Source organism: Netta rufina (assembly GCF_964035555.1).
Source record: "Netta rufina genome assembly, chromosome: 9".
In the NCBI taxonomy this organism is placed as follows: domain Eukaryota; kingdom Metazoa; phylum Chordata; class Aves; order Anseriformes; family Anatidae; genus Netta; species Netta rufina.
The window spans coordinates 25,063,593-25,087,475 of record NC_140132.1 but is presented as its reverse complement, the minus strand read 5'-3'; the positions used below and the strand labels follow the sequence as shown (position 1 = coordinate 25,087,475).

At 42.1% G+C, this 23,883-nt stretch overlaps 2 protein-coding genes across 2 annotated transcripts; one reads left to right on the top strand and one right to left on the bottom strand.

Moving 5' to 3' along the window:
* The first annotated feature begins 798 nt into the window (after positions 1 to 798).
* GFM1 (G elongation factor mitochondrial 1) lies at positions 799 to 22,949 on the top strand. Its single transcript, XM_084291988.1, has 18 exons — positions 799 to 874; positions 1,288 to 1,440; positions 2,171 to 2,303; positions 2,520 to 2,724; positions 3,359 to 3,475; positions 4,066 to 4,216; positions 8,314 to 8,468; positions 9,547 to 9,631; positions 10,273 to 10,410; positions 11,092 to 11,193; positions 11,866 to 11,922; positions 12,321 to 12,458; positions 13,261 to 13,343; positions 19,369 to 19,531; positions 20,452 to 20,596; positions 20,964 to 21,124; positions 21,996 to 22,049; positions 22,513 to 22,949. The coding sequence occupies exons 1-18, from the start codon at positions 824 to 826 to the stop codon at positions 22,642 to 22,644; spliced, it is 2,223 nt and encodes a 740-aa protein (XP_084148114.1). The 5' UTR covers positions 799 to 823; the 3' UTR covers positions 22,645 to 22,949.
* Positions 13,582 to 18,723, bottom strand: LXN (latexin; the record flags this gene model as incomplete). The annotated part of the gene is made up of 6 exons (XM_084291704.1): positions 13,582 to 13,671; positions 14,269 to 14,331; positions 16,474 to 16,610; positions 17,145 to 17,319; positions 17,873 to 17,935; positions 18,571 to 18,723. 6 exons carry the CDS (start codon positions 18,721 to 18,723, stop codon positions 13,582 to 13,584), a joined length of 681 nt encoding a protein of 226 aa, XP_084147830.1.
* Positions 22,950 to 23,883: the final 934 nt, after the last annotated feature.

The following is a 23,883-nucleotide window of genomic DNA, read 5'->3' as shown; positions in this document are numbered from 1 at the left end:
TCATCACTTCCAACTGCTAGCATATCTGTGCTCTTACCCCATGCTCAATGCAAAGTAATTGCTTCTCTTTCAGGGTGGGGCTGAGGGAAGCCATGCAGGGTAACTGCATCAGCTTCACATGCTGCCTTAAGCAGGGATATTTTGTTTGTATCTATAATGCTGACTTCATTGGAGACTTCATTGGAGCTTGCTGTTCTAATAAAGCATTAAAGAGCAGTGAATGGGCACTTGTGCTCCAAGCATCTTCCTTGTGTGTTATAAACTTGTATTGTTGTTCTTCTGCCACTGAGCCCAGCTCTTTACTTTCTAATTAGTAAATGCTATTAGTGAATATACCTGTTAATAGTAATGCTGTATTTGATACTTCAACCTATTGCATTGTTTTCGTAAAATCTGCTAATCCTCCACTACACTTACAGTATCGCTGATACATGTTCAGACAGTGTCATTAGTAAACTTCATTCAGTAGCATAGTCCTTACCATGAAGGTCACTAATTAAAATACTAAATAAGATCAAGAAGCCTTTAAGTCCACTCCAGCAGGCCATGTCCCCTGTCCCTCAGCGGCCGTGAGGAGAGGCGTTGCTTATCACAGTCCCCTATGTGCACACATGACATGACCCCGGCCGTGCTTCCCTAGTACCAGCAGCCCTTATTTTCATCTAATACAAGCCAATATCGTGTTTTGAGGGCGAGATGAGTTAGATTTATTTATTTTTTTGAGAATCTCGCCTTTACATCTCAAAGCTCGGCGGCGCCCGACCCCGCATGCGCCGCGCTCCGGAAGCGCCGCGCTGAGGCGCTGAGGCGGCGGGCGGCAGCCATGCTGCGGGCACTGCGGGCCGGGGCGGCGCGGGGCCGGCGGCAGCCGCAGGTAGCGGGGGGGGGGCGGCCGCCATCGCGGCGGGAACCGGGGAGAGCCCTGACAGGGCCCGGCTGAGGGGAGCGGGCCCTGCGCCGCGCCGTGACGGGGTGGGAGGGGCATTAGGAAAAAGAGGGAAAAAGTGGCAATTCTGGGAAAAAAAGGTGTCTGGCCGGGGCTGTGCTCGACCTGGAGAAGTCCCTCGTTAGGCTGAAGGCGCCCGTCTGCGGGAGGGAGGCTGGAGTCCGGCAAGGGGACAGGGATAAAGGGCAAGGCAGCGGCCCTGGCCTGGGGGCTGCCTGAGGGCTCTGCAGGGCTTCGGGGTGCTCAGAAAGGCGCCTGAGGGCAACTGAGAGCAGCAGGGTGACCATTTGATCCGCATTTGATCTGTGCTTCCCTAAACCAGCCACAATCCCCTTTTCCAGCTTCTCCTGAACGCCTGCAGGCACTGCTCCTCAGGCATCCTCCCCAATGAGCGGATCCGCAACATCGGCATCTCGGCCCACATCGACTCGGGGAAGACCACCTTGACGGAGCGAGTCCTCTTCTACACTGGCAGGATAGCACAAATGCACGAGGTCGGTTTTTGGGGGATGCCAGGGCAGAGTGGCTCTCCGTGGGCTGTGTGTTGGGGGCCAGCGCAGCGCTGCTGGGGCTCGTTCATCTGCAACTTACTGCGTGGGGTCAGGGAGCTGTGCCTGATGCACCCGGTGGCAGGCCAAGCTAGGAGAGGAGTCCTAAATTTAAATTTAAAAATAAATGGAGAAGAAGAGGATTGAATGATCCCTCATTTGTGCAGTGTTCTCTCTCTTCCACAACGCTTCAAATCATATTTTGAAACTTATTTCTTCTTATTTCTGGTAAATGCACCATGGGAGATGCACGTTTCTTTTAATACTGTCAGAGATGGCTGTGAGAAACTGAGAGAGCGTAAGGATATAGTTTTTAGATTCAGATATATTAGCTTATTAAATTAATAAAAAAATATAAATTTATAAATAAATAATTTATAAATTAATTTAAAAAGCTTATTAAATTAATAAAAAATGAAGCCTAATTTGTGGCAGATTTTTGATAACCTCTTTCAGGGTGATGATCTTAAGGACAGTAAAACACATTAGCTTAGTAGATGAAGCTGCAAAAAAATCAAGCTTCTTTGCACTTCAGGAATTGTAAATGGTTCTCTCATGTCTCCTTCTCATTGCTGTGTGAAGGATGATGCTCACTGTATGAAAGATCGCTCCTGCTCCTGTAGAATTCCCAGTAAACTCTCTTGGACTAATTTTTATTTATTTATTTATCGATAAGGTGAAAGGTAAAGATGGAGTTGGAGCTGTCATGGATTCAATGGAGCTAGAGCGACAACGTGGAATCACGATTCAGTCTGCAGCAACGTACACCATGTGGAAGGACACCAACATCAACATCATAGACACGCCAGGTAATGGCAGTTCCAAACACTTCAAGGTTGCTCTTCCTTTGTATATAAAAAAAACGGTGCTGTCTTTGTGCTCGTTTAGTGATTGACCTTGAAATCCTGTATGTCTGGAGACTGATTTCGTTGGATGTTGCTGTTTTTTGCAGCTGTGAGAAAACCATTACTATTTTTTATCATCTATGACTAACTTTTTGTTGGCTTTTTTTTATTGTTATTTAGGACATGTAGACTTCACAATTGAAGTAGAGAGATCTCTGAGAGTTCTTGATGGAGCTATTCTGGTTCTCTGTGCTGTTGGAGGAGTTCAGTGCCAGACAATAACCGTGAACAGGCAAATGAAACGTTACGGCGTGCCGTTTGTAACATTCATCAATAAGCTGGACAGACAGGGCTCTAGTCCAGCCAGAGCAGTCCAGCAGTTGAGGTATCTATCGCTTTAACTTACCTGTGGAATAATTCTGAACTATTCACAGAGCAGATTAATTCTAAGAATATTGAAAAACATTCTCTTGTGGAGTCTGTAATCGCATTTTGGGAGATAATGCATGGCTTGAGGTTAAATGGGGAACTAGATGCAGAGCCACTTTAAAAACAGCCTTTTTAATTTTTCTTAGATACTGGTGGGAAATGTCCTGTAGCTCGCAGCAGGGCGATGACACAAGGTTGGGCAGTTTCTGCTTCAAATACCAGAAGTTCTGCGTGCCTCTTACCTGCCACCTTTCTGTGCCAAACTTTTATCTGTGAGATACACATGTTAATGTGCAGCAAGGGAGAAGGAGCTCCCATAATCAAGTAATCAATCTGAAAGCTGTCTTTTGTGCTGCCTTTTTTCCCATGGAAGTTGCTCACTCTATCTGTTGGGATATAGAAGTCAGGCAGTTACTCAGGGTAAAATGCAACTAGGCATTTTTCATCAGTATTGGTAGATTTTGGCACTGTTAAAAGAACGGAATATGGTGATACAGTGTAGGAATGAGATGTTGTTTAAAGACCATCTGGAGCACGTGAATGGAAGTGACTTTTTTCTTCAGCTAATCGATGTTTCCTCACTTTTTCAGATCCAAGTTAAAACACAATGCAGCTTTTGTTCAGATTCCAATCGGTCTGGAGGGAAACTTTAAAGGAGTTATAGATCTAATTGAAGAAAGAGCTATATATTTTGATGGTGCATTTGGGTAAGGTTTGAAACTTGCATATTTCTTGTACTGAAGTGATTCTTTAGATGTGTAATACCTATAGTTTTTCTTCAGATATGAAGCCTGCTGTTTGGAGAGTTAGGGATGCAGCTTGTGCTAGGGCTGTGGTATCAGCTTTCAGCCCACCAGGTTACAGCAAAACGATTCTGCAGAGTCAGATTTAATGACTGGTAGCTTCAGCATGAATCTCTGGCTAACTGCAGCGGTGTGCAGGGGTGGTAGCAGTGCTTGCCACCCAGAGAGATGGGAGACTTGCTTCATAACGGAGCAGATAGTGGAGATTTGGCAGGAGCTTACTGGGATGAAGATAAGATGTGGGTGAGCTTGTTGATCAGGTTGTCCTGCATCCCTGCAAACTCCTACCGTGAGTGGGAAGAATGCTTTCCTGCTAAAGCATCAAAGCATCAAAGATAGCAAGTTAATAACCCAATTTTTTATTTATTTATTTTTTAATATCCATGCCAACAGTAAATTTTTCTTGGTCAGGCTGGTTGTCACAATGACTAGTGATTGAAAGGCTGCTTCGTGTGGTATCCCTCAGAGTGGCTGTATTATTTGTGTGTTTTTAGCCAGACTGTTCGATACGATGAAATCCCAGCGGAGTTTAGAGCAGAGGCTGCAGATCGGCGTGGGGAGTTGATCGAGTGTGTTGCTAATTCGGATGATCAACTCGGGGAGCTGTTCTTGGAAGAAAAGATTCCTACAGCTGCTGACTTAAAGGTAACTTCATGGTGTTTCTTCTTAACATCGTGTTCTTTCTGACTTTTTCCCTTCTCCCTAAAACGTTTCTTGAAGTCTTGAAGAAATCCTTTGCCTGAGTTCTGTAGGGCTTCACCTCCTGCAGGTGGACTCCCAGTCCAATCCCTATCAAGGGCCCATTCCAAATTTACTTTCTGATTGGGAAGTCTGAGCTTGTGGATGCCCCTTTGAGCCATTTGCTTGGCTCTAAGGTACATCTGCTTGTTTTTGCCATTCTGTTACCTACCTGCAGTGCAGCTATTGATGTCTGTGACTTACCTTGTATTCTGTAGTGAATCAGTTGTGAGATGCTCTAAGTCTTCCTGTGCCTAGGAAATCCTGCCTCAGTTTGTATTTGTGTTGATGGCATCCATCGGGTAAAAGGAGCAGTACACTAGAAGGAAATCGGAATGACTTGACTTGGAGATTCCAGAGGAAACAAATCTAGGACCAAAAAAAAGAATTTAAAAGAGAAGAAAAATGAATTTCTTGAAAGATGCGGAATGCTTGTACATGATTTATTTTATGAAATACTTTAAATACCAAGTGTCAAACATGCCAACACAGAGGGAAGCACACAGAAGTAATGAAGAACACCATTTTTCCTACATCAGCTGGTCATAGACTGAAAATTGTTTGTTTCCAGGACAGTTTGGTATCAGTTTTTTCAAGTGCGTGTCCACATAACAGAATGTGGTGGGGAAGCCCAGGAAGCCCAGCTGCTGCAGCTCTCCATTGTTTTGCAAGTCCTGCAGCAGTTTGTTCCTGGATGAGATCAGCTTACACTGTTCAGTGGTGGCTGGAGAGTAGACACAAACATGTTCTTGGCGATCTGCACGTCCTGTAGTGGATTGTTATGTGGATCACAGTCCCTTCCCTAAGGACTGCAGGTGAGCAGTGACTGTGGTGTTGGCTTTAGTCAGGACAGGTATAAACGCTTGGCTACCCCGGTCAGCAAAAACCAGCCTGTACCACACACACATGGACTTAATTTTTCTGTGCTGTGAGCGTGAGGTGGCCTGAGGACACCTTAGGGCACTGCTCACCAAGTTGGCATTCACCACGCAGCCCCGCGAGTGGGTGTGTAACTGAGGGCAGCAAGGCGCAGCTGTTGGCACACAGCGAGTTGTTGGGTGTTGTGTCGTGACAGCCGGTAGCGTAAGGCAGCCATACCGAGGGCTGTATTGCAGGCATGATTCCAACGTGGTTGCTTTTTACCCTTTTAGCTGTGTTATGGCCGTATAGATTGAGTTAATTCATGCTTGGTGCAGGTATCTGTGAGTATTTGCCACGACATCTTGCTACCCTCAGAAGTTAACCTGAACAATAATCTTCTAGTGGCTGCTATTAACAGTTATTAATCAAGGATTGAAGCTGCCACAGGGGATAAGTTGCTTAATGTGATAAATTAATTAAAAAAATAAAAAAAGTGCTGTGTGAAGAGCCTGTAGCCATGGCAGAAGTGTTGCATGCAGACTGCTTTTCCAAGGGAGCTGCTGGTGAAGTTCAAATCAGTTTGCTTTAGAGTGGCAGCGTGTCGCACAGAGCCTCACTGGGGGCCGAAGTCTGCCTGACGTGACACTCCTCACCTCCTTTTGCTTCTCCCCGCTGGGTGCTCAGCTGTGGCTGCAGGAGCCGAGCCGAGCTGAGACGTGGTAGGAGCAGGAGCTATTTCGGTGAGTGGAGCCCGCCAGGCCAGCTGGGCTCAGGTCAGGAGTGATCAGAGTGTTACTTTAAACAGAGCCGTGACATTGAAGTCCTCTTCTGAGCATTTGTCTCCTTGGCAGTGCCTGCTTGCCTTTGTGCAGTAGTCTTTTTTTCCTGGTAAGATTTGCACTGCTCGCTTTCCTGGAAGTTGCCCACTCTATCTGGTGGGATCGGGAGGGCTGGCAGCTGCTCAGAGTTGGTGGGCACGCCAGGTCCCCCAGGGGTTATTCATCTGAATCTTCATAGCCGCTAAACTTTGATCATTTTTAACTTTGTAACAGACCTTGGGCTTGAGTTTAAAAAAAAACAAAACACAGCCCACACACCTTGTTTTGGCTGTCTGGGTGATTACTGGTGGTGAGGAGTAGGCAGGAATCTGTATATCCCCACTCGGCTCGAGGCGTAAAAGCAAAAGGCTTTTTTTCAGAAGTACTCAAAAAATGTAGCTCTTAGTGATACAACCATCCATTTAGCTAGTCCAGTAATCAAATATTATTTTATGAAGCCTGAGCTGGTCATGTTTCAGGGCAGCTTGTCTCTCTTAGGTAAAGATAGAAATAGAACAGCAATTCTGGAGACCTGCAGGGATCAGCCCTCCACCTAGAGGAGGGACGGTACAGATGTGAATGTACCAGCACCGTGAGAGGTGACAGGCTTTGTGCAGCAAGCTATTTTTGATAGCTCCTGCTGGGATGAAAATCTGTTGCAAAACTGAATTTGCCTATTCAGCATGCATCTGCTTCCCACTTCTGAAAGCCAATTAATTACAGCTATAATGGCTCCAGCACTGCAGATGCAGGTTAATTCGTCCTAATACGTCCCCGAAGATGGATTTTCTTTCAGTGGCCAGCAGCCAAGTCTCTGCTGAAAATAATCTTTTGGTAGGAATGATGCTAAGTATCGCTCCTGGATGGCACAGTCCTAGCACACCGTGGTTGCTGCAGATCAGCTGGCTCGACATCGCCCGGTTTGCTGCCGTCCGTAACGCTGCACCCAGGGAGCTGACGTGCCCCAGCTGCTCAGTAGGGCACCGGGGTACCAACAATCTCTGTAAGGAAATAAAAGGGTGCCTCCCCACCCCTAAAGAGGGTAAATTGCAGTCACGTTGCTTTATTTGAAAACACGTGGCCAAATAGAAGCACTGGGCATCAGCTTGGGGGTATTTGCAGCGTTGCAGTGTGTGAGAGCAGACGTGGGCTAAAGGAGCAGAAGTGCTGATGTGGGAACTTTTTCCTTGTATTATTTTTGTGAAATCATTAAATCATCAAATCGAAGGGAACAGATCTCATTCTCAGAACAATTTAAAGGAAGGATTTTCTATTTGCTCTGTCAAAGGTTTTTGTTTTTTTCCGTTTTCACTTTTGGCTCAGGTAGTCCACATCGCGCTCTGGGTTAATGGTAAAGATAGTTCAGCCTTCTCTCTTCAGGTTCTCTAAATAACTCCCAGCTTAGGTAATGTGATATACCTTAGTCTGTTAAGGGGAATCCATTTCTTTTCCGTTTATCAAAGACAGCAGGAGCTGCTTGAGTTGGAGTGAGGCCACCGTCTCCGCGGGGAGGTGGCATCCTCTAGTGGCAGGGAGGGGTGAGGCCGAGGAAGCAGTCCTGGCTTTGGTAACTGGTTGGGGTTAGTTCCTTTCTGCTCACCTTTCCAAACCTTTACAGATGACAGCGATGGAAGCCATTCTGGAAGCTGTTGGTGCTCAGTTAAGCATTGCATGACATTGCAAAGCGTGGGTGGAAGTCACTGAGCAAGCAGGAGGCTGGTGTGCAGTTAGGTTTTCGTTCTCAGCCGCTTAGGAGATCCTGGAAGGATTCCACAACTTCAGCAACTGCAGATGGATGTGAAAAGGTTCTTCTGCTGTGATGTCAAAGCACTCCTCATCAAAAAATGATGATTCCTTGGGCATGACACTTAACCAAATATCTCTGCACTACCAAAATTTCTCTTTCAGCAGAATTTTCCATACTTTAGAGAAGCTGAAGCGTCTCATCTTGCTTTCACAAATATCTGTGTATTGTTTCCCAGCGAACTTAAATATGGGAAATGAGAGGCCTAAGACAGACTTGAAGAATCCCAACTTTAGCAACGTAGAATCAAGGAACTTTTTCTGAATATTCTGGGGTTATCATTGTAGTTCTTAAGCATTATCAATTCTAAGTTAAACTTAAGTTGTTGGAGGGTGAGGGGGGCAACTCTCTTGCTTCTCTAGAGTATCAGTGAGCAAGGTGTAGTGGGGAGGCTTTTGTGGGGGGGCTCCAGCAGATAGCCAATGTGGATGGAGGGGATGTCTGGAATGCTTCACATTGGTGCTGCATCAGACTCCCGGAGCTGTTGCAGAAGGCCAGTAATGCACTGATAATTTTTCCAGCTTGCAATCAGAAGAGCAACACTGAAAAAGTCCTTTACCCCCGTACTTGTGGGAAGCGCTTTGAAGAACAAAGGAGTACAGCCACTGCTGGATGCTGTCTTAGAATACCTCCCAAATCCTTCGGAAGTGGAGAACTATGCTATTCTTAACCAGGGGTAAGTCCATTCGTTAACCTATGCTGAGGTCTTAGAATAAGGTTTCAAAGCAGTGCAATATGTGGTGGGAAACTTCAGTGACAAAACACACGGTCATTTACCATTTGCATTAATTAATGCAATTACCATTCTGCGCCACATTCCAAAAGTAGGAGAGCTCACCTGTCATTTCAGGGTTGCTGTTTATACTTGTACCTCTAATGCGCACTAACTATTTTTCAAACGTAACATTTATATGCTGAGACAGCTCTTATAAATTAATGATAACCCTTGAAATCATGCCTACATTAGAGGGGAGAGCACATCTGAAATACGTTAACTGATGTTTTATTCATTCGGACGTGGCTGTTGAAGTAGATGTGCCATCACAATTAAGAAATATGAAACCCGACATCAGAGGCAGCAAGCAGCCCTTCACATTCCAGTCGTGGCTTGGGGGTGGTCATCAGGCTTTCTGAATGCCTTAGAGTTGTTCAGACACAGTAAGAGCTAAACAGAAATGATGCCAATAAATACAGTTTATGGCTTTCTCCCAGCGGTCACCTGAATTTTTGAGTCCTGGCTGCTGCTGGGCCATTTCCTACATGTTAACATCTGCCTGCTAGGGTGGGCTGAAATGTCTAATGTGGCTTGTGGGCATTGGCAGAGGAGTTCTGCAGCGTCCCTTCCCTGTGCTTCTGCATCCACATTGCAGTCTTACTACAAAGCTGCGGTTGCAAAGCCTCTAAGATTGGCGTGTTCAGCTGCTTTTAGGTCAACCACTGGTACACCCATTTCCTTTTATATGCCTTCTGTACCTGCCAGTACAGAGAAGTTAACCTGTGGCATGCAAGCTGCAATACAGTGTATATAACGTGCTCTTGTTTTGTGTTTTGGTGGATAATCCCCTTGCTGGCATTTACCAAAACCTTCCTGTCTTGTATGTGCAAGGGTAGAACAACCCAGCATGTAAGGCTCTGCTATAAAGCTGTGAAACCAAGGGCCCTTGGGACTTTCCAAGACTGGACTTGTGTTAGAGGAGATTGCCGTGTTTTCTTCATAACATAAACTCCATTTCCATTCTGTTTTTTTTTTTAAGGGATTCTGAGGACAAAGCCAAGTTCCTGCTGAAATCCACTCGAGACAATTCCCAGCCTTTTGTAGGCCTTGCTTTTAAACTAGAGGTAAGCTGTTTAATGTTTTTCTCTAATATAAAAAAAATATTAGAGAACAGTAGAAAACACAAACCCAGCTTCCAGCCATAATATCCACAAATGTATCAGACATTGTCAAATTTGGAAGTCTTAAAATGGATTCTGGGCCTCAAATACTTCACAGTTTTAAAACCTGAAAGTGTTTTTTTTGTTGTTGTTTGTTTGTTTGTTTGGAGGGGGAAGGTTGGCTTATTACAAATACTTTCCGAGAAAAATTCAGGGCTTTTTTAAGTTGAAAATAATGGAGCAGGAGAGAGACAAAAACAAAAAAATACAGTTTTAACCAAATAGGTTGCTTGCTGCCCAGAGAGTAGCAGTTCACATGAAAATCTGGAGTGTGGCTGACCAAATTATTAGCTAATGTGTGCCTCTGTTGGGAAGGCTCAGCACTGGCAAAAATGGTGAAGGAAAGGAAATAGCCAGTAAATGTCAAGTTCCTTTTCAGAGTCAAGTGAAAGCTGAGACTATGCTAAACAAAGTTTTGTTTACGTATCTAGTGTGTAAACTCAAAACAGAATAATTTATTCAGTCAGAGCAGACCATACTTCACACAGTAGTTGTCTTGACTCCCGGAAGGATTATATTTCATTTTTAATGAATTTTGATTTCAGGCCGGCCGTTTCGGGCAGTTAACTTACCTTCGAGTTTATCAGGGGATGCTGAAGAAGTCTGATTATATTTATAACACTAGGACTGGGAAGAGAGTGCGTGTCCAAAGACTTGTCCGAATGCACTCAGACAACATGGAGGTGAGTGAGGGGCAGTCCAGGCACATGGGCTGCTTTTTGAGATACTCTCACTAAACACACTTCTCGCTTTTCAGGTATCTCTGAATGATGTGGTAATGTCAAATTTCTGCTTTTGTTGTTAATTCATATTTGCCTGTAGTGTTTAATAGACGTCTACTAGAAACTGAATGATCTTCAGTGTATTATTCCCACTGAAGTGGAAGAATCTTTGCCTGGGAAGCATTATAAGATGGCTTTGAGATGACAGCTAAAGAAAGCTAGCTGTGGTATTACCCCATGTACCATGCTTGTGGGAGAAGGGAAATAGGATTGGCAAAACATCCAGCAAAGTTTTCTTTCATGTGATTATCGAACACTATTCTTAAACTGAAAATTGATTCTCAAACTGCTGCAAATGCAACCCTTTCCTGTTTAAAATTCCTTAACTCCATAGCTGGATCGCGACCGCCTGTGAAAATGTTTTGTTGCTTGCTTTGCATCCTTACATTAAAGTAAGGTAGCAACCAATCTGAGATACACTTTTTGGACATTTGTTTTGAAGAAATGGATGGGGGAAAAAAAGGAGCTTAATGTTAGGCTTTTAAACATGGTGTTTATATCTCTGCTTAAAACCAAATGTAGTTTGTAATGTTAGTATCTTTTTCAGTGTCCTCTAAACAGTAACTTTTTTTCTTTCTTAAGGATGTAAACGAAGTTTATGCAGGAGACATATGTGCGTTGTTTGGAATTGATTGTGCTAGTGGGGATACGTTCACTGATAAAACAAGTACTGACATCTCCATGGTGAGTATGCCTCCTCATGTACAGTAATTTACTAGGATTTTGTTGTAAAAAGTTATAATCATCTGTCATGTTTAAATATTTTTTGATGTATTCACAACTGCAAATATTTTTGTGATGATTATACCTCAGGAAGGCTGTATATGTAGAAGTGTGGTACATTCAAGAGCTGCACATTCGTTTACAACACTTGACATCAAATCCACTATTGCAGTGTTATCAAACCGTTCAGGGCTGTCGGAAGCATTACCACATCATTTGCTGTCCATGGGTAACTGAATACTGAGAGGATGCTATTATCCCCAAACTACTGAGCTATGTATTTGTATACAGATGTAAAATACCACTTTTATTTATATGTACATTTACAAAATATGATGGGAAGCAGAGGCTTCTAAGTAGTGTGAATCCATACAGAGAACAGCTTGCCTCTAGGTAAGTCTTGGAAATGCTGTGGTTGGCAGTATGGCATTTATTAAGTCATAGCCTTGTAGCAGTCCTGAGGAGAGTTACATAATTTTGTTGCATTTACACGATGACATTAGACGCAGGTTGATACGTAAAGCAGTCATCTGTTTGTGACCCAGAGTTCTTGTGATCCACATTTTCTGGAGAAGTTGCATCACTAGGTGTAGCAACACCTGATTGCGTGATCTCTTCCTTTATCACTTGCAGGAGTCCATACACATCCCTGATCCTGTTATTTCGGTAGCTATGAAGCCTTCCAACAAGGTAAGAACCTGTGAATCAACCTTTTTCTGACCGAGTGGCCTTCTTTCTGCCGCTTTTATTGCTTTGTGCTGGTTAGCAATCAAATATGAAATTGTTTAGACTAAGCTGAGCATTGTTGTGAAATATTCTTTTGAAAGTACTTAAGAACATAATCACGTTATCTGAATGATGTGTTAGATAATATTACTTAACCCTAAAGAACATGTGTGTTTTGAGCTAGGTAAACATAGACTTCAAATAACTGGAGAAATAAATGCAGCTCTAAGTGGGTGGCTGTTTCAGAAAATAACTTCATGAGAGTAGAAGTGCTAAGCAGTTGACAAGAAAATTTCAGGTTTCTTCGTGTGACTTCTGGACATTCAGTTAATGTTTCCTTTCAATGTGTAATTGTTTTTTAGAACGACCTTGATAAATTTTCAAAAGGCTTGAGCCGCTTTTCAAGGGAAGATCCCACCTTTAGAATCCATTTTGATGATGAGAGCAAAGAGACCATTGTCTCTGGAATGGGAGAACTGCACTTGGAAATCTATGCCCAGGTAATTTGGAAAGCAGAATCAATGGAGTCTACTTTTGACTATTTTGCCAACCAAGAATTCTCCTTCCTTTCTGGCAGAGACATTGCTATACAAAAGTTTATCTGCAGGTAGGATAACCAATGCCAGTCTCTAGGCCTGATTTTGGAATTGAGTACTTTAGGTCTCTTTATATTTGCAGGATTCTCTGCAGGTGCACAACTAAACTTAAAATCACGGTTCTCACGTGACAGCTATTTTGAGGTTTTCCTAGCAGAAAGTACCACAGCATCAATGTGACCACTAGTAGCTGCTTAGGGAAGTACTCAACTTCTTAGTCAACTTTTGAAGACTCTTCCTCTCTAGTGGTTCTACTTTGAAGGCTTATTATCTATTTAAATGAAACTTCTGTCTAGAATATTTTCACTTTTTTTTGCTTCAAAGACATAAAAATGTTGTATTAAGCACTATACTTTGCTTTATCAGCCTTTGCTTATAATTAATTTTACTGTTAATTATTTCCTACAAGGAGAGAGAAATATTCTGCTTCCATTCTTTTAAAGGTACCATTCCATAATTAGAGATGATGCAGGCAGGAGGGAACAGTTACTTGCAATGATTTATTTGTTTCTTTCAAGTTGATATCTGTTCTGGATTTTAGTTTAAATACAGCAGATGTATCTGAAATGTTGAAAGATTGAAGAAAAGATGGCTTTTGTTTCGGAAAATTTAAACTTGAATAAATAATCACATGGTTGCTTTTCCCTGTATTGCCATGGTGTAGCTACAACTCTATTTCATTCTTTTTTTTTTTTTTTTCCTGCAGAGAATGGAAAGAGAATATGGTTGCCCTTGCACCATGGGAAAGCCAAAAGTTGCCTTTAGAGAGAACATATCTGCACCTGTGGCGTAAGTATTCTTTTAGCAACAATGGAGTTTTTTTTTGTTTGTTTTGACATAGACTTTGACTGCACAGTAGAGAAAGTGCCAGATCAAAACACAACAAAGAGGGGGAAAATGTTTGAACAAAGGTTCTTTCTTCGTACCTTGATTGTTTGTCCACCCCACCAATTTATATTCCCCCCCTTGAAATGCCCGTGGTAGCATCTGAGCTTCTCCCATTGCTGTATCAGATGCTGCAGTCGTCCTATACATGTTTTGGCTGACGGCTGTTCTGTGTTACTTCAATGCCATGCTGCGGATGCCAAAGAACTGTCATTTGCCAGGGAATAATCTCCTGTGGGTAGAAAGTAAAAATGCGAGAAGTGAGAAGGTGTTTTCTTTGAACAATACTGAACTGGCACTGACTGCTCTAACAGCCATACCTGGGCTGGCTTTAACTAGGCTGATCCTGCACCAGTAACAGTTCAGGTTAAGATGCACAACACACAGTCCTGTTGAATTGTTCAAGTGTTTTAAGTTCTCCTGCAGGAGCAGTGTTCACAGCTCCAGCTAGGATGCAGTTAAGCAGTCCAGGATGCTGGCAGCTTCTTCTTCCCTTTATCCCTGGCCAGTTTGCCCATAGTATTCCCTAAGAGGAGAGAGCTGTGAATGACCACTGTGTTGAACCTCTGCCATTTGCGAGAAACACTGGGAAATCAGTTTAAAATTAGTCTCCCAACACAAATTAGAGAGCTGTTGTCTCCTGCCTGCATGGGGACAGATGCAGATAATGCTGAGACAGATGGGTGGTCATTGTCCTAACCTCACCCATTTCACCAGCTGGCCTGCCGGCACCAAATCTGTGAGAACCTCACCATCTGCATGTCTAAACTGGACATCATACAGCTGACAGTCTTCAAAACAGAAAAGCTTTTTAGAAATAAGACTTTACCTGGGACACGTTTTCATGAAGTAGGATCATGTAGTCGAATTCAAGATACTCATCACTTCTTTTCTGGAAAAATAAGATGAAAAGGGCTGAACTTAAGACTTCCCCCTTCCTTAAAAGTAGTGAATCAGTTTGTTTTGGTTATAATAAGAAGTTTCTGATACACTTCCGATGAAACTGGCCACTCATGTTAATGAATAAAGCAGATGTAGCTTAGTCATTATAACAAAACAATAATGTTTTGTTTGTGAACTCTAAAAATCTCATTTGAGACTGTAGATAACATTTAAAACCATGCTAATTCCTCCTTTAAAGAAGCTAGACACATCATAACTTTAGGAACTTATTTGGAAAGGGAATAGCTGATTCTACAAGGTGTCAGTTTAGCTTGAAAATTCGTGAATGAAATTGTCAACAGAGTAAGATTTCCAAGCCACTCCAAATGCTTTATAATGGGTAGGAAGTTATCAGTGTGTGAACAACAGAATACCTACTGACCTTTGGAACATGCTTTTTACATAACTACTCATCAGGCAAGAGGAACAAAATTACTAGAGAAAGATTACAGCAGGTTTAATAGTCTTCCGTCTTCCTTATCCTTAAATTCACCTGGTTTGTTAAAGAGGGCTTTAAAACCTTGCAAATGGTTAGCCCTGCTCCATCTGTGAACTACTTTAAGGTAGCCATCAGAGGGAGCAAATTGTTAACAAATCCTGCTCCCAAAATGAGTTTCTGCATTGCCTTCACACCTAAAACTTCATGAGAATTCACCGGCTGTACTGGGTGGCCAAATATTTGGGCTCTGAAAGTCTTTCTTTTCAGAAGAAAACCCAATCTAAAAATCTAAACAGGATTTCAATCTGAACATTCAATCTAAACATTTTCAATATGAAAATCTAAACAGGAAGTCCTCTTTTTCAGATCTAGCGTACGTACTAAATTTAAAGTTGACCATCACTTCAGGAATTATTCTTAACTCACAGTATATTTTCTCCAATTTGAATAGAGAAGAACTGGAAGAATCTACAGAATTCTATTCAGTTAAAACATTTTTGCTCTGATCGTAACTTTTCTGAAAACAGGTTGCCTTTCCAGGTAAAATGCCTTCAAGGCCTGTTGATGATGGCAGCTGTTGACTCAATTTGAGTAGCTCTATTGAGATTTGACAGTTGTATTTATTTCTGAGCTTAGGGTAGATTTCTGAGTTTAGCTGCTCAGGATTAACACAGTACTTGCAATCACTCAAAAAATAGTGAAAATATAAAACATTTAATCCTGAGTATTCTGTTCCCTCGCTGTCTTATGACATGTTTTCCTGAATGCAGTTTCCATATCATAAACTTAGTTGATGCATATCATGCTGATACAAGTCTAGGAGCAATGCTTCAATTGAACTGAACTATAAACATTGGGTAGAAAGCTAACCCTGAGGTGAGTGTTACAGAAATTGTTAAATGGGTCATTTAACTCTTTAAAAAAAAAAAAAAAAAAAAAAAAAAAAAAGCTTTTCTGCAATACGAATGTCTCAACAAAAAATTAATTTATTCTACTCCCCCCAAGTAAAAACCAGCATTACTAAGAAGTTTTGGGGAAAAAAAAAAAAAAAGTTGTGTGGACTTAAATCAGTATTTTCTTTCTTGATTAGCATTTGAACTAGCAAATGGATAGAGACTGGAACAGTATAAACAAAAAGCGATGTAGATTGTATTTTATTGAAGTTGAGATGCAGCCCATTGCTGCTTGTCTAGATCTTGGTACTGCAGAGATGTCAAGCAGTGTTACGGTGACTGATTGCTAGATCATGATGTAAATCAAGAATATTCCAATGCCTGTTATGCAGGTGCAGGATTACTGGCAGATCAGCCTACACTACAGATGAAAGGCAGGAAAGTAATATAAAACTGTAATCAAAGGGATGACCCCTAAGTGGAAAGGAAAGTTTTATTTTAACTAAATAACCATAGAATACTGCTCTCACAGGAAAGCTGCTTCTAAAAGCAAAATTCAGGAAGAGAAGAAGTAGACTGAATAAACAGGCAGCTAAAACATAAAGCTTAAACACTGGCTTAAAAATGAACCAGACCAAGAAGTTGAAACACAGTTGAGGTTTCTTGCTTAAGAACTTTGCCTCAGCTGTACTTCAGTACATGCCACAATTGTTTAGCTCCTGAATATTTTATTTCTTGCAGGGCATTGATGGTAACTTACCACTTGCTTCACGTGCTTTATTTGGGCAAGTTGGTACTTAGTATTTTCATTTGAGTTCTTCCATATCACATAGCCAGAGGCAGCCCAGGCTAGCGCTCTGATGGGCTCCATTTCTGGGGGCACATTGCCGTAGCTGTCTGGGAAACAAAGCAAAAAATACACATTAAGTAAAATTCATGGAGTCGCAGTCATTAATGGGATGATACAGCTTAGTAGACAGGGTCTGGTGCTAAAACTCAGGGGACCTGGCTGATGTTTCTTGCTGTTACAGACCTATATGATCTTGGAATAGCTGCTATACCACCCCTCTGCCCCACTTCTTCCTCTTAACACACATTCTGTAAGGCCTTCAAGGCAGGGGTTGCTCTGCAGTAAGCGCAGACCAGAGTAGTGCAGTTGGGGCACCTGGTGTGCTACCAGGAACAGATAAAGAAGAGGTTAAGAGGTAGCAGAGGGTTTTCAAGGAGCAGTCGCATACAAATCACAATTCAGCAAGGAAAGTGCAGAAACGTGTATTCAGAGAAGGGCCAACAGCCCGATCCCCCTGGTCCCAGCTCCTATGGTAGGGGCTCCCACATGGATCACGGACCACCACCGCGTTAGCTCAGGTTTGCTTCTGGCCATGGAACATGTTCTCTCGCTTCTTTCTCACCCAGGTCCCTTCTTTGTACCTGGTATGTTCTCTGCCAAAAGCTCGTTTTTCAGGCTCTTGATTCGATTGTAGAACAGGTTATCTGCTTCATCTGTGTTCTTAAGTTCGCCTTCAATTGTAAATTGCACATCTGGAGCAGCGTTTTTGTTGCCCAGATGATAAAGAACCTCAGCAGTGCAGTTAACAGTACTGTCCTGTTACAGAGTTAATTAAGGTATTAATACTTGATTAAATGCATGTATAATATTGGTAATTTGCACTTTAAAAATTATTTTATTTTCTTAGGGTATGACCCACAGAGATTTGTGATTATTTAAGACAAGGTTACATTTGTAACAAGGTTCCATTTGTAGCATTTCTGCGAATACACTTTAAAGGCACTTTTCCTTCTGTAGAGATCTCAAATGCAGTGTCTGTGGTGCAGAATGTCACTCCTGTTACTTAGTTGGAGTCATGGGTTTGTATAACTTCCGTTTGAAATTGAATGACATCGTAATGTCTTCGTCATTTCCCTCAATTTGGTGTCACAGCAGTAAGCATCAGATACTCAGGGCTTGTACGGTGTAGGAAGTGGTGATTTCCTTTTAGTAAAAAAGGGAATCACCCTTTTCAGATTTAAAATTTGAAACACAATCCCCAGCTGTTACGGTCGGCTAGAATCAGCAGCATGAAGTTTTGGCTGTTCAGTACACATCACTAGTGCCAAATTCTGCCCAAAAGGTGTTAACGAAGTAAATCCAAACTCACTTTCTCAAAGATGTCTTCTAACACGAATTCCAGGTGGTATTTATGCCCAACACCATCAATATCCTAAATAAGGAGAAGATTAAGAATATTTATTTTGTATAATGCTGAATTTCTTTGGATTCTGGAGAAGTTTCTCCAGAAGTTACAGAAGTTACTCTGTAATATGAATACAGAGCTGGGCTATTCTTTTTTTTTTTTTTTTCCAGCCGTTGAGATTGCTCGTTCAACACGCACGTGGCACAGAGCCTGATCAGTGCCACCTGTTCCCTTCCCAGTCTTGCATGCTGGCATCCCAGCATGGTTCTGCCCTATACCACATACTGCCTGGTTAAACTTGACACACCAATCTTACTTGGTTCCTTATACTGCACACATTTTGCACTTTGTTAGGAATTGCATTGTCTTTTTACACAACCAGCTACCTGCAGTTAATCAAGCAGGTTAGCTTTGCTAAAACACGGTTCTAGCAGGCTTAGGGGCACATCACCCCCTCTGTGGTGAATTTTGTCTCCCTGACAGCATCAAAGAGCATCCTCCCCCTGAGCGCGTGTGCTGTGGGGGTCCTTAATTAAACACCATCTGCCTGCAGAAGGGCAGACACAGCATCAGCACCGTCAAACCAGCGTCTATTCCTCAGCCCCAGGCAGCGCTGCCTCAGGGTGCCCGCAGCCCCCTCAGGCCCCGCGGCCGGGCCTCACCTGGCGGCGGGCGCGGTTCAGGGCCCTCAGCGCCGGGCCGCGCCCGGGGGTCCCGCGGCGCCAGGCGATGAAGGCCGCGGCCAGCGCCGCCGCCCGGCCGGGGAGGCTGTGGCTGGGAGGCAGCTCCAACGCCGGGCTCGGACCCTGAGACATGGGGCTGGGGGGTTTTGGGGGGCGAGGAGGGCGGCCCGGCTCGGCAGGGCTGTCCCCGGCGGCAGCAGGAAGCGGCGGTGTGGGGAGGAGCCGTCACGGAGCCCTCCTCCTCCTCCTCCTCCTCCTCCTTTCCCTCCCCTAACGTCCTGAAACCACACAGCCAGGTGTGATAGAGGGTTGAATGTCTCAAAAAAACGAAATCCTTCTAGTTCCCTTAAAAAAATAAAAGTATCCAACAGTTGTTTGGTGTTTTTTCCCCCCAGTCACCCTTTCCCACTACCATCAAAGTACTTGGTGGGACTGCGGGTTCGTGTGGAAATAAGAGCTTGTGATTCAGGCAGGTGACGAGCCTGAAGGTAATCAGGCTTTATTAGCGTTGCTTGCCATATACAGAAGTGTTTTGAGTTGTTAAATCATTGTAGACTTGTAGGTTCCAGCTTGCAAGATGAAGAAATGCATTGCTCCTCCTTTGAGCACTGGAATATTCTCAGCTGTTTTCAGCCACACAGCTTTTAGTCTTCTTGATTAACTGAAGGGAGTGAAGCAAAATGCACAACAGGAACTTCTTCCTTATGAAACCGTAGTTAGAGCACAATTTCTGTAATGAATAACATAGAGTTCTGTGGGGTTTTTGCTTGGTTTTAGGTTTGAATATACACACAAGAAACAGACTGGTGGAGCAGGCCAGTATGGCAAAGTTATAGGAGTCCTTGAGCCCCTGGATCCTGAAGACTACACGAAATTAGAATTTGAAGACAGAACTATTGGCACAAATATTCCAAAACAATTTGTGCCCGCTGTTGAAAAGGTACAAAGCGATTTGTGTATGTCTGTGGTATAAGAAATACTGATTCTTGTGGTGGTGTTTTTTTGCAGTATTCTGTTAACATTTACTATGACTGTCTTGCCCCAGGCAAGGAGACTTTTCCCATTATTTCAGTGGAAGCAGAATCAAATTTATATGTTTTTGCTTAATATCTTACATTCCTAACTTTTCCACTTAATTTAGAAGCTGCTGTTTGTTTTCTTTGGTAGTGTGTGCTTGCTCTATTTCTATAGCAGTGCCTTAGTATGAAAGCTAGGCTTGCTTTTCTGACAGTAAAACAAGCCTCCTTCTGATGATCCTGCTTTTTAATTTCCATGTTCTGCTTCCGGTTGTGGCCACACAATTCTTATCCTTGATTCTGAAACATGCAACTTTTTTGTGATTTCTCTGAGACCAAATATATAGGTAACTGTAGTTAAGTTAATTTAATGCGTGAGTTACCAACTATTTCTTTTTTTTTTTTTTCTCACCACTTCTGTGGGCTTCTTCTGTTTGTGTAACTGTATAATTTATCATATACAACTTTAATACTTCTCTGTCTTCTCATGATCTTTGAAATCATTAATCAAACTAAAAGAATTCTTTCGTTATTCCATGATGTGACACTTCAAGATTTTTTCCAAGTCCTGCAAAAAAAACACACAGTCTCAAAAGAACCTTGTTTTTCAATCCAATAGTTGAAGTATTATTTTCCACATAAAGCATTCTTTCACTCTTTGATCATACAGCCCCTTAACAAAACAAAGTCCTGAGTACGTTCCTTTTCCTTGTCTTCTATTGTATGGCATTATTTCTGTTTTTAAGGTGACCAAATTTAGTGTCTTTTATAGGCCATTGTTAATAGCAATCTTTTTAAAGCTTAATCTCAGTCTGAAAACTAACTTTAAGATGTTACTTGACAGGGATTCCGAGACGCATGTGAAAAAGGTTTAACATCAGGGCACAAGATATCTGGAGTCCGATTTGTCTTAGAAGATGGTGCACATCACATGGTGGACTCCAATGAGTTCTCTTTCATCAGAGCAGGAGAAGGAGCCCTAAAGCAAGGTATAAAACTAGTAGTCTGAATGTGTAGTCCTGCTGGCTTGTTTATTGTTGGAGCAAATTTTAATGACATCATTTCTTTAGGTTGGTTTGTTGCCTGGTATATCCATACGTATATTCAAAGTTTGGCTGGTTATGTAGAGCAGAATATGTGCAAAAATTCATAGAAATTTTGAGGAAGGCAGACTAATCTTATAATTGTATGAAGGAAGTCCTTTTTCCTAGATGAGATTAAAGAAACACCAAAAACTTCGTATTTATTGGGATAAAAAAACGAAAACATTCTACCAAACTATCAAACGCATCAAAATGTGCTATCAAACTATGTGCCTGCGAGCACAGAGTGTGTTTCATGTTCTTTTCACTCCAGCTATGGAAAATGCCACTGTGCGTATACTTGAGCCCATTATGGCAGTGGAGGTGATGGCACCCACAGAGTTCCAGGGAACAGTGATAGCTGGAATTAATCGCCGGCATGGAGTCATCACAGGGCAAGACGGCTTGGAGGGTTACTTTACTCTCTATGCTGAGGTATGTGCTGGTAGCTGATTCCTGACCCTTTTTTCTCCTCTGTTGCCTTTTGACTCTGTTACTGGTTTTCTTACTGGCTAGAATTTTAAACATTTTGGTCAAGTTACTTAGTGGATAAGCTTATCATGAATTTTCCATTTGTGGAAGCGTATTGTGCAGTATTAGTGAACCTATTGTAAACCCATCCCACTTCAGAGAAGCGTATTTATTACCCTAAAATCATGTGGTGTCAGAGAAAGGAACAGAACTTGATTTTGTCAAGACCGGCTGGCTGTGCTACCTTGGAGTGAAACAAATCTGTGCAAATCTGTACTGCTGCACAGAGTTAAGGGGGATGTTTCTGGCAGCTGTCTTCCTTCAGCTGATAACTGCATTAACTGTAATAATTGCAGATAAGAGCAAAGGATTTTTCTTCACACCTTTCATGTCTCTTATAAAATGTATTTGTTCTCATGTTAGATCATACCAAATGTACATCTAACAGTGGTGGTAGGGTAAATCCTCAGCAAAGCTTTAAGTAATGAGAAACCATACTGTGCATTGCTCCTGCTGCATAAACTGTATCTAGAGCTGCAGCCTTCGATGTTTCAAGTGTTGTGATCTCTTGCTAGGTGATGCAGGTTACTGAATTTGGCATATTTGGCAAGTATCTGGTGCATTCAAACAGAGATCTTGGGGATTTTCGGCTGAATATACAATGTGAATATACATTAGTTGAAATAAGAGGTATTTACGAAAGCAGATAATAAAACCAGTACTGTTTACAAAGCACGCCAGATTTTTTGTAGCATAATTGAGATTAGTTGGATGATAACCAAAAGTAGATGGAAAAATACTGTGTTCCTACAAGAGTAATATGCTTGGATTTTAGGTGCCACTGAATGATATGTTTGGATACGCCACTGAGCTGCGGTCTTGCACAGAGGTAAGTACTCTCCGAATTTTTTGCTAAAAGACTCTTATTTCTATGAATCAGGTGTGCTAATTTGCATCAGGATTGGCATAATACATGCAGCAGTAAAAGTGATAAAAATGGAAACAAATAAAGAATAGGAAAATAACATTGGAGCTGTTACTGTTACTTTAACTGTTTCTTAATGAACATAGCTATCACTAGCTGTGTCATATTCAGACAAAAAAATCCCTGCATACTTTGGGGAGGGAAGACATTCAGAGTTGTAAATAATACAAAGCAACAATAACATAGAAACAATGTTCAGATACTGTTTACTTTTGTATCTTATACCTATGTGCCTCAGCACATAGTGCTCCTATACTTAGCCAAGTTTTTGCTGCATGTTATTTCACAGATTTGGGTGAGGCCTACAGCTACGTAAGGCTACTTGTTTAGCATCCTAACTTTGACTATTTTCTTTCCAACTCCTCAGGGAAAGGGTGAATATACAATGGAATACAGTAAGTACCAACCATGTTTGCCCAGTACTCAAGAAGAAATAATTAACAAATACCTCGAAGCAACGGGACGACTTCCTGCAAAAAAGGGCAAAGCGAAGAGCTGACTTTTTTTCCTCTTGAATACATTGAACAGTTTTTCACAATCTTCTCAAAAAGCTCGGTTGCCCAAGCCATACAAGCAGTCAATCCTGGCTGGATAAGTGCAGGCTTCAGTGGGACTTGGACTTGTAATTTCATCATAATATCCTTCCTTTGTGGTATGCTCAGAAGTCTCATCAGGAGATTACAGCTGTATTGTTCAGATGTAAATGCTGCTCGTTAACAAAATACACAAATATTATAACATTGATAATAATTTGTCTTGAAATTTGTCTCAATCCATTTTATTAAAATAATTTTATTTTTTTAATTGATAAACCATTGTTTTGTAAGTGGGTGAGTTACTATTTCTCTGTCTTTGAAAGTTTAAAATTTTTAGGTTATCAGGCTAAATATTAACTCTGGATAGATGTGGAGGATGAATTGTCATCCAATACCGTGTATTTTTCATGTAAGTGCCCCAAGCACAGATCCTTTGCTCCTGCAGTCCACTTACAGCATACAGTCCAGAGGAATGCCAGTATTTCTTCCTTATTCTCCAGAAACAATGCAGAGTCCCCAAAGTTGTGGCAAATTGACCAAGGTCATCTGTCAGTGCTGCTTGCTTATCACCAGATCTGCTTATCACTTACGGTACGTGGCATTTGGAAAGAGTTGACAAGAATGTACATACAAGTTAACTCTTTCCAAAACTATGAGCAATATGGTTTTATTTTATATGCTTGTTTTCTTGGCTCCTTCTCAGAAAGCCAAACAAGAGATTCCTTTTTTTAGAATCTTTCAGTCAGGAGAGCATGACGCTGATGATGCTTAGCTTGGTAATCGGTTGATGAGATCTTGCTTACTCGTAAAGAAGAGATAAAACACGCACGTTAGAAATAGGTGAGAAAAAGAAGATGCCATTTTCATTTAATTATTACCAGAAGATCCACTCTGGATTTTGTTTGCGTGCTCCTTCTTCCTGACCTACTCAGCTTAACAGCATTTTTGCAGATTTCCAGTAAACAGAGGAGGAAGTTCCAGTTCAAAACCAACTACATTCCTGGCGCAGGGTCGTGGTTGATGTTTACCAGACACAGAACTGCAATGGCTGGGCTTCTTTTCCTCAGCATTCACAGAAAGACGGTGAAAATTACTAATTTTAAACTTGGAATGCGTACAGTGTCAGAGATTTGTCGGTGGCATGTAAATGCTAACTCAGTGCAGGCATACTGTTGTATGTAAGTATGGTGTTGCTTTGGGCC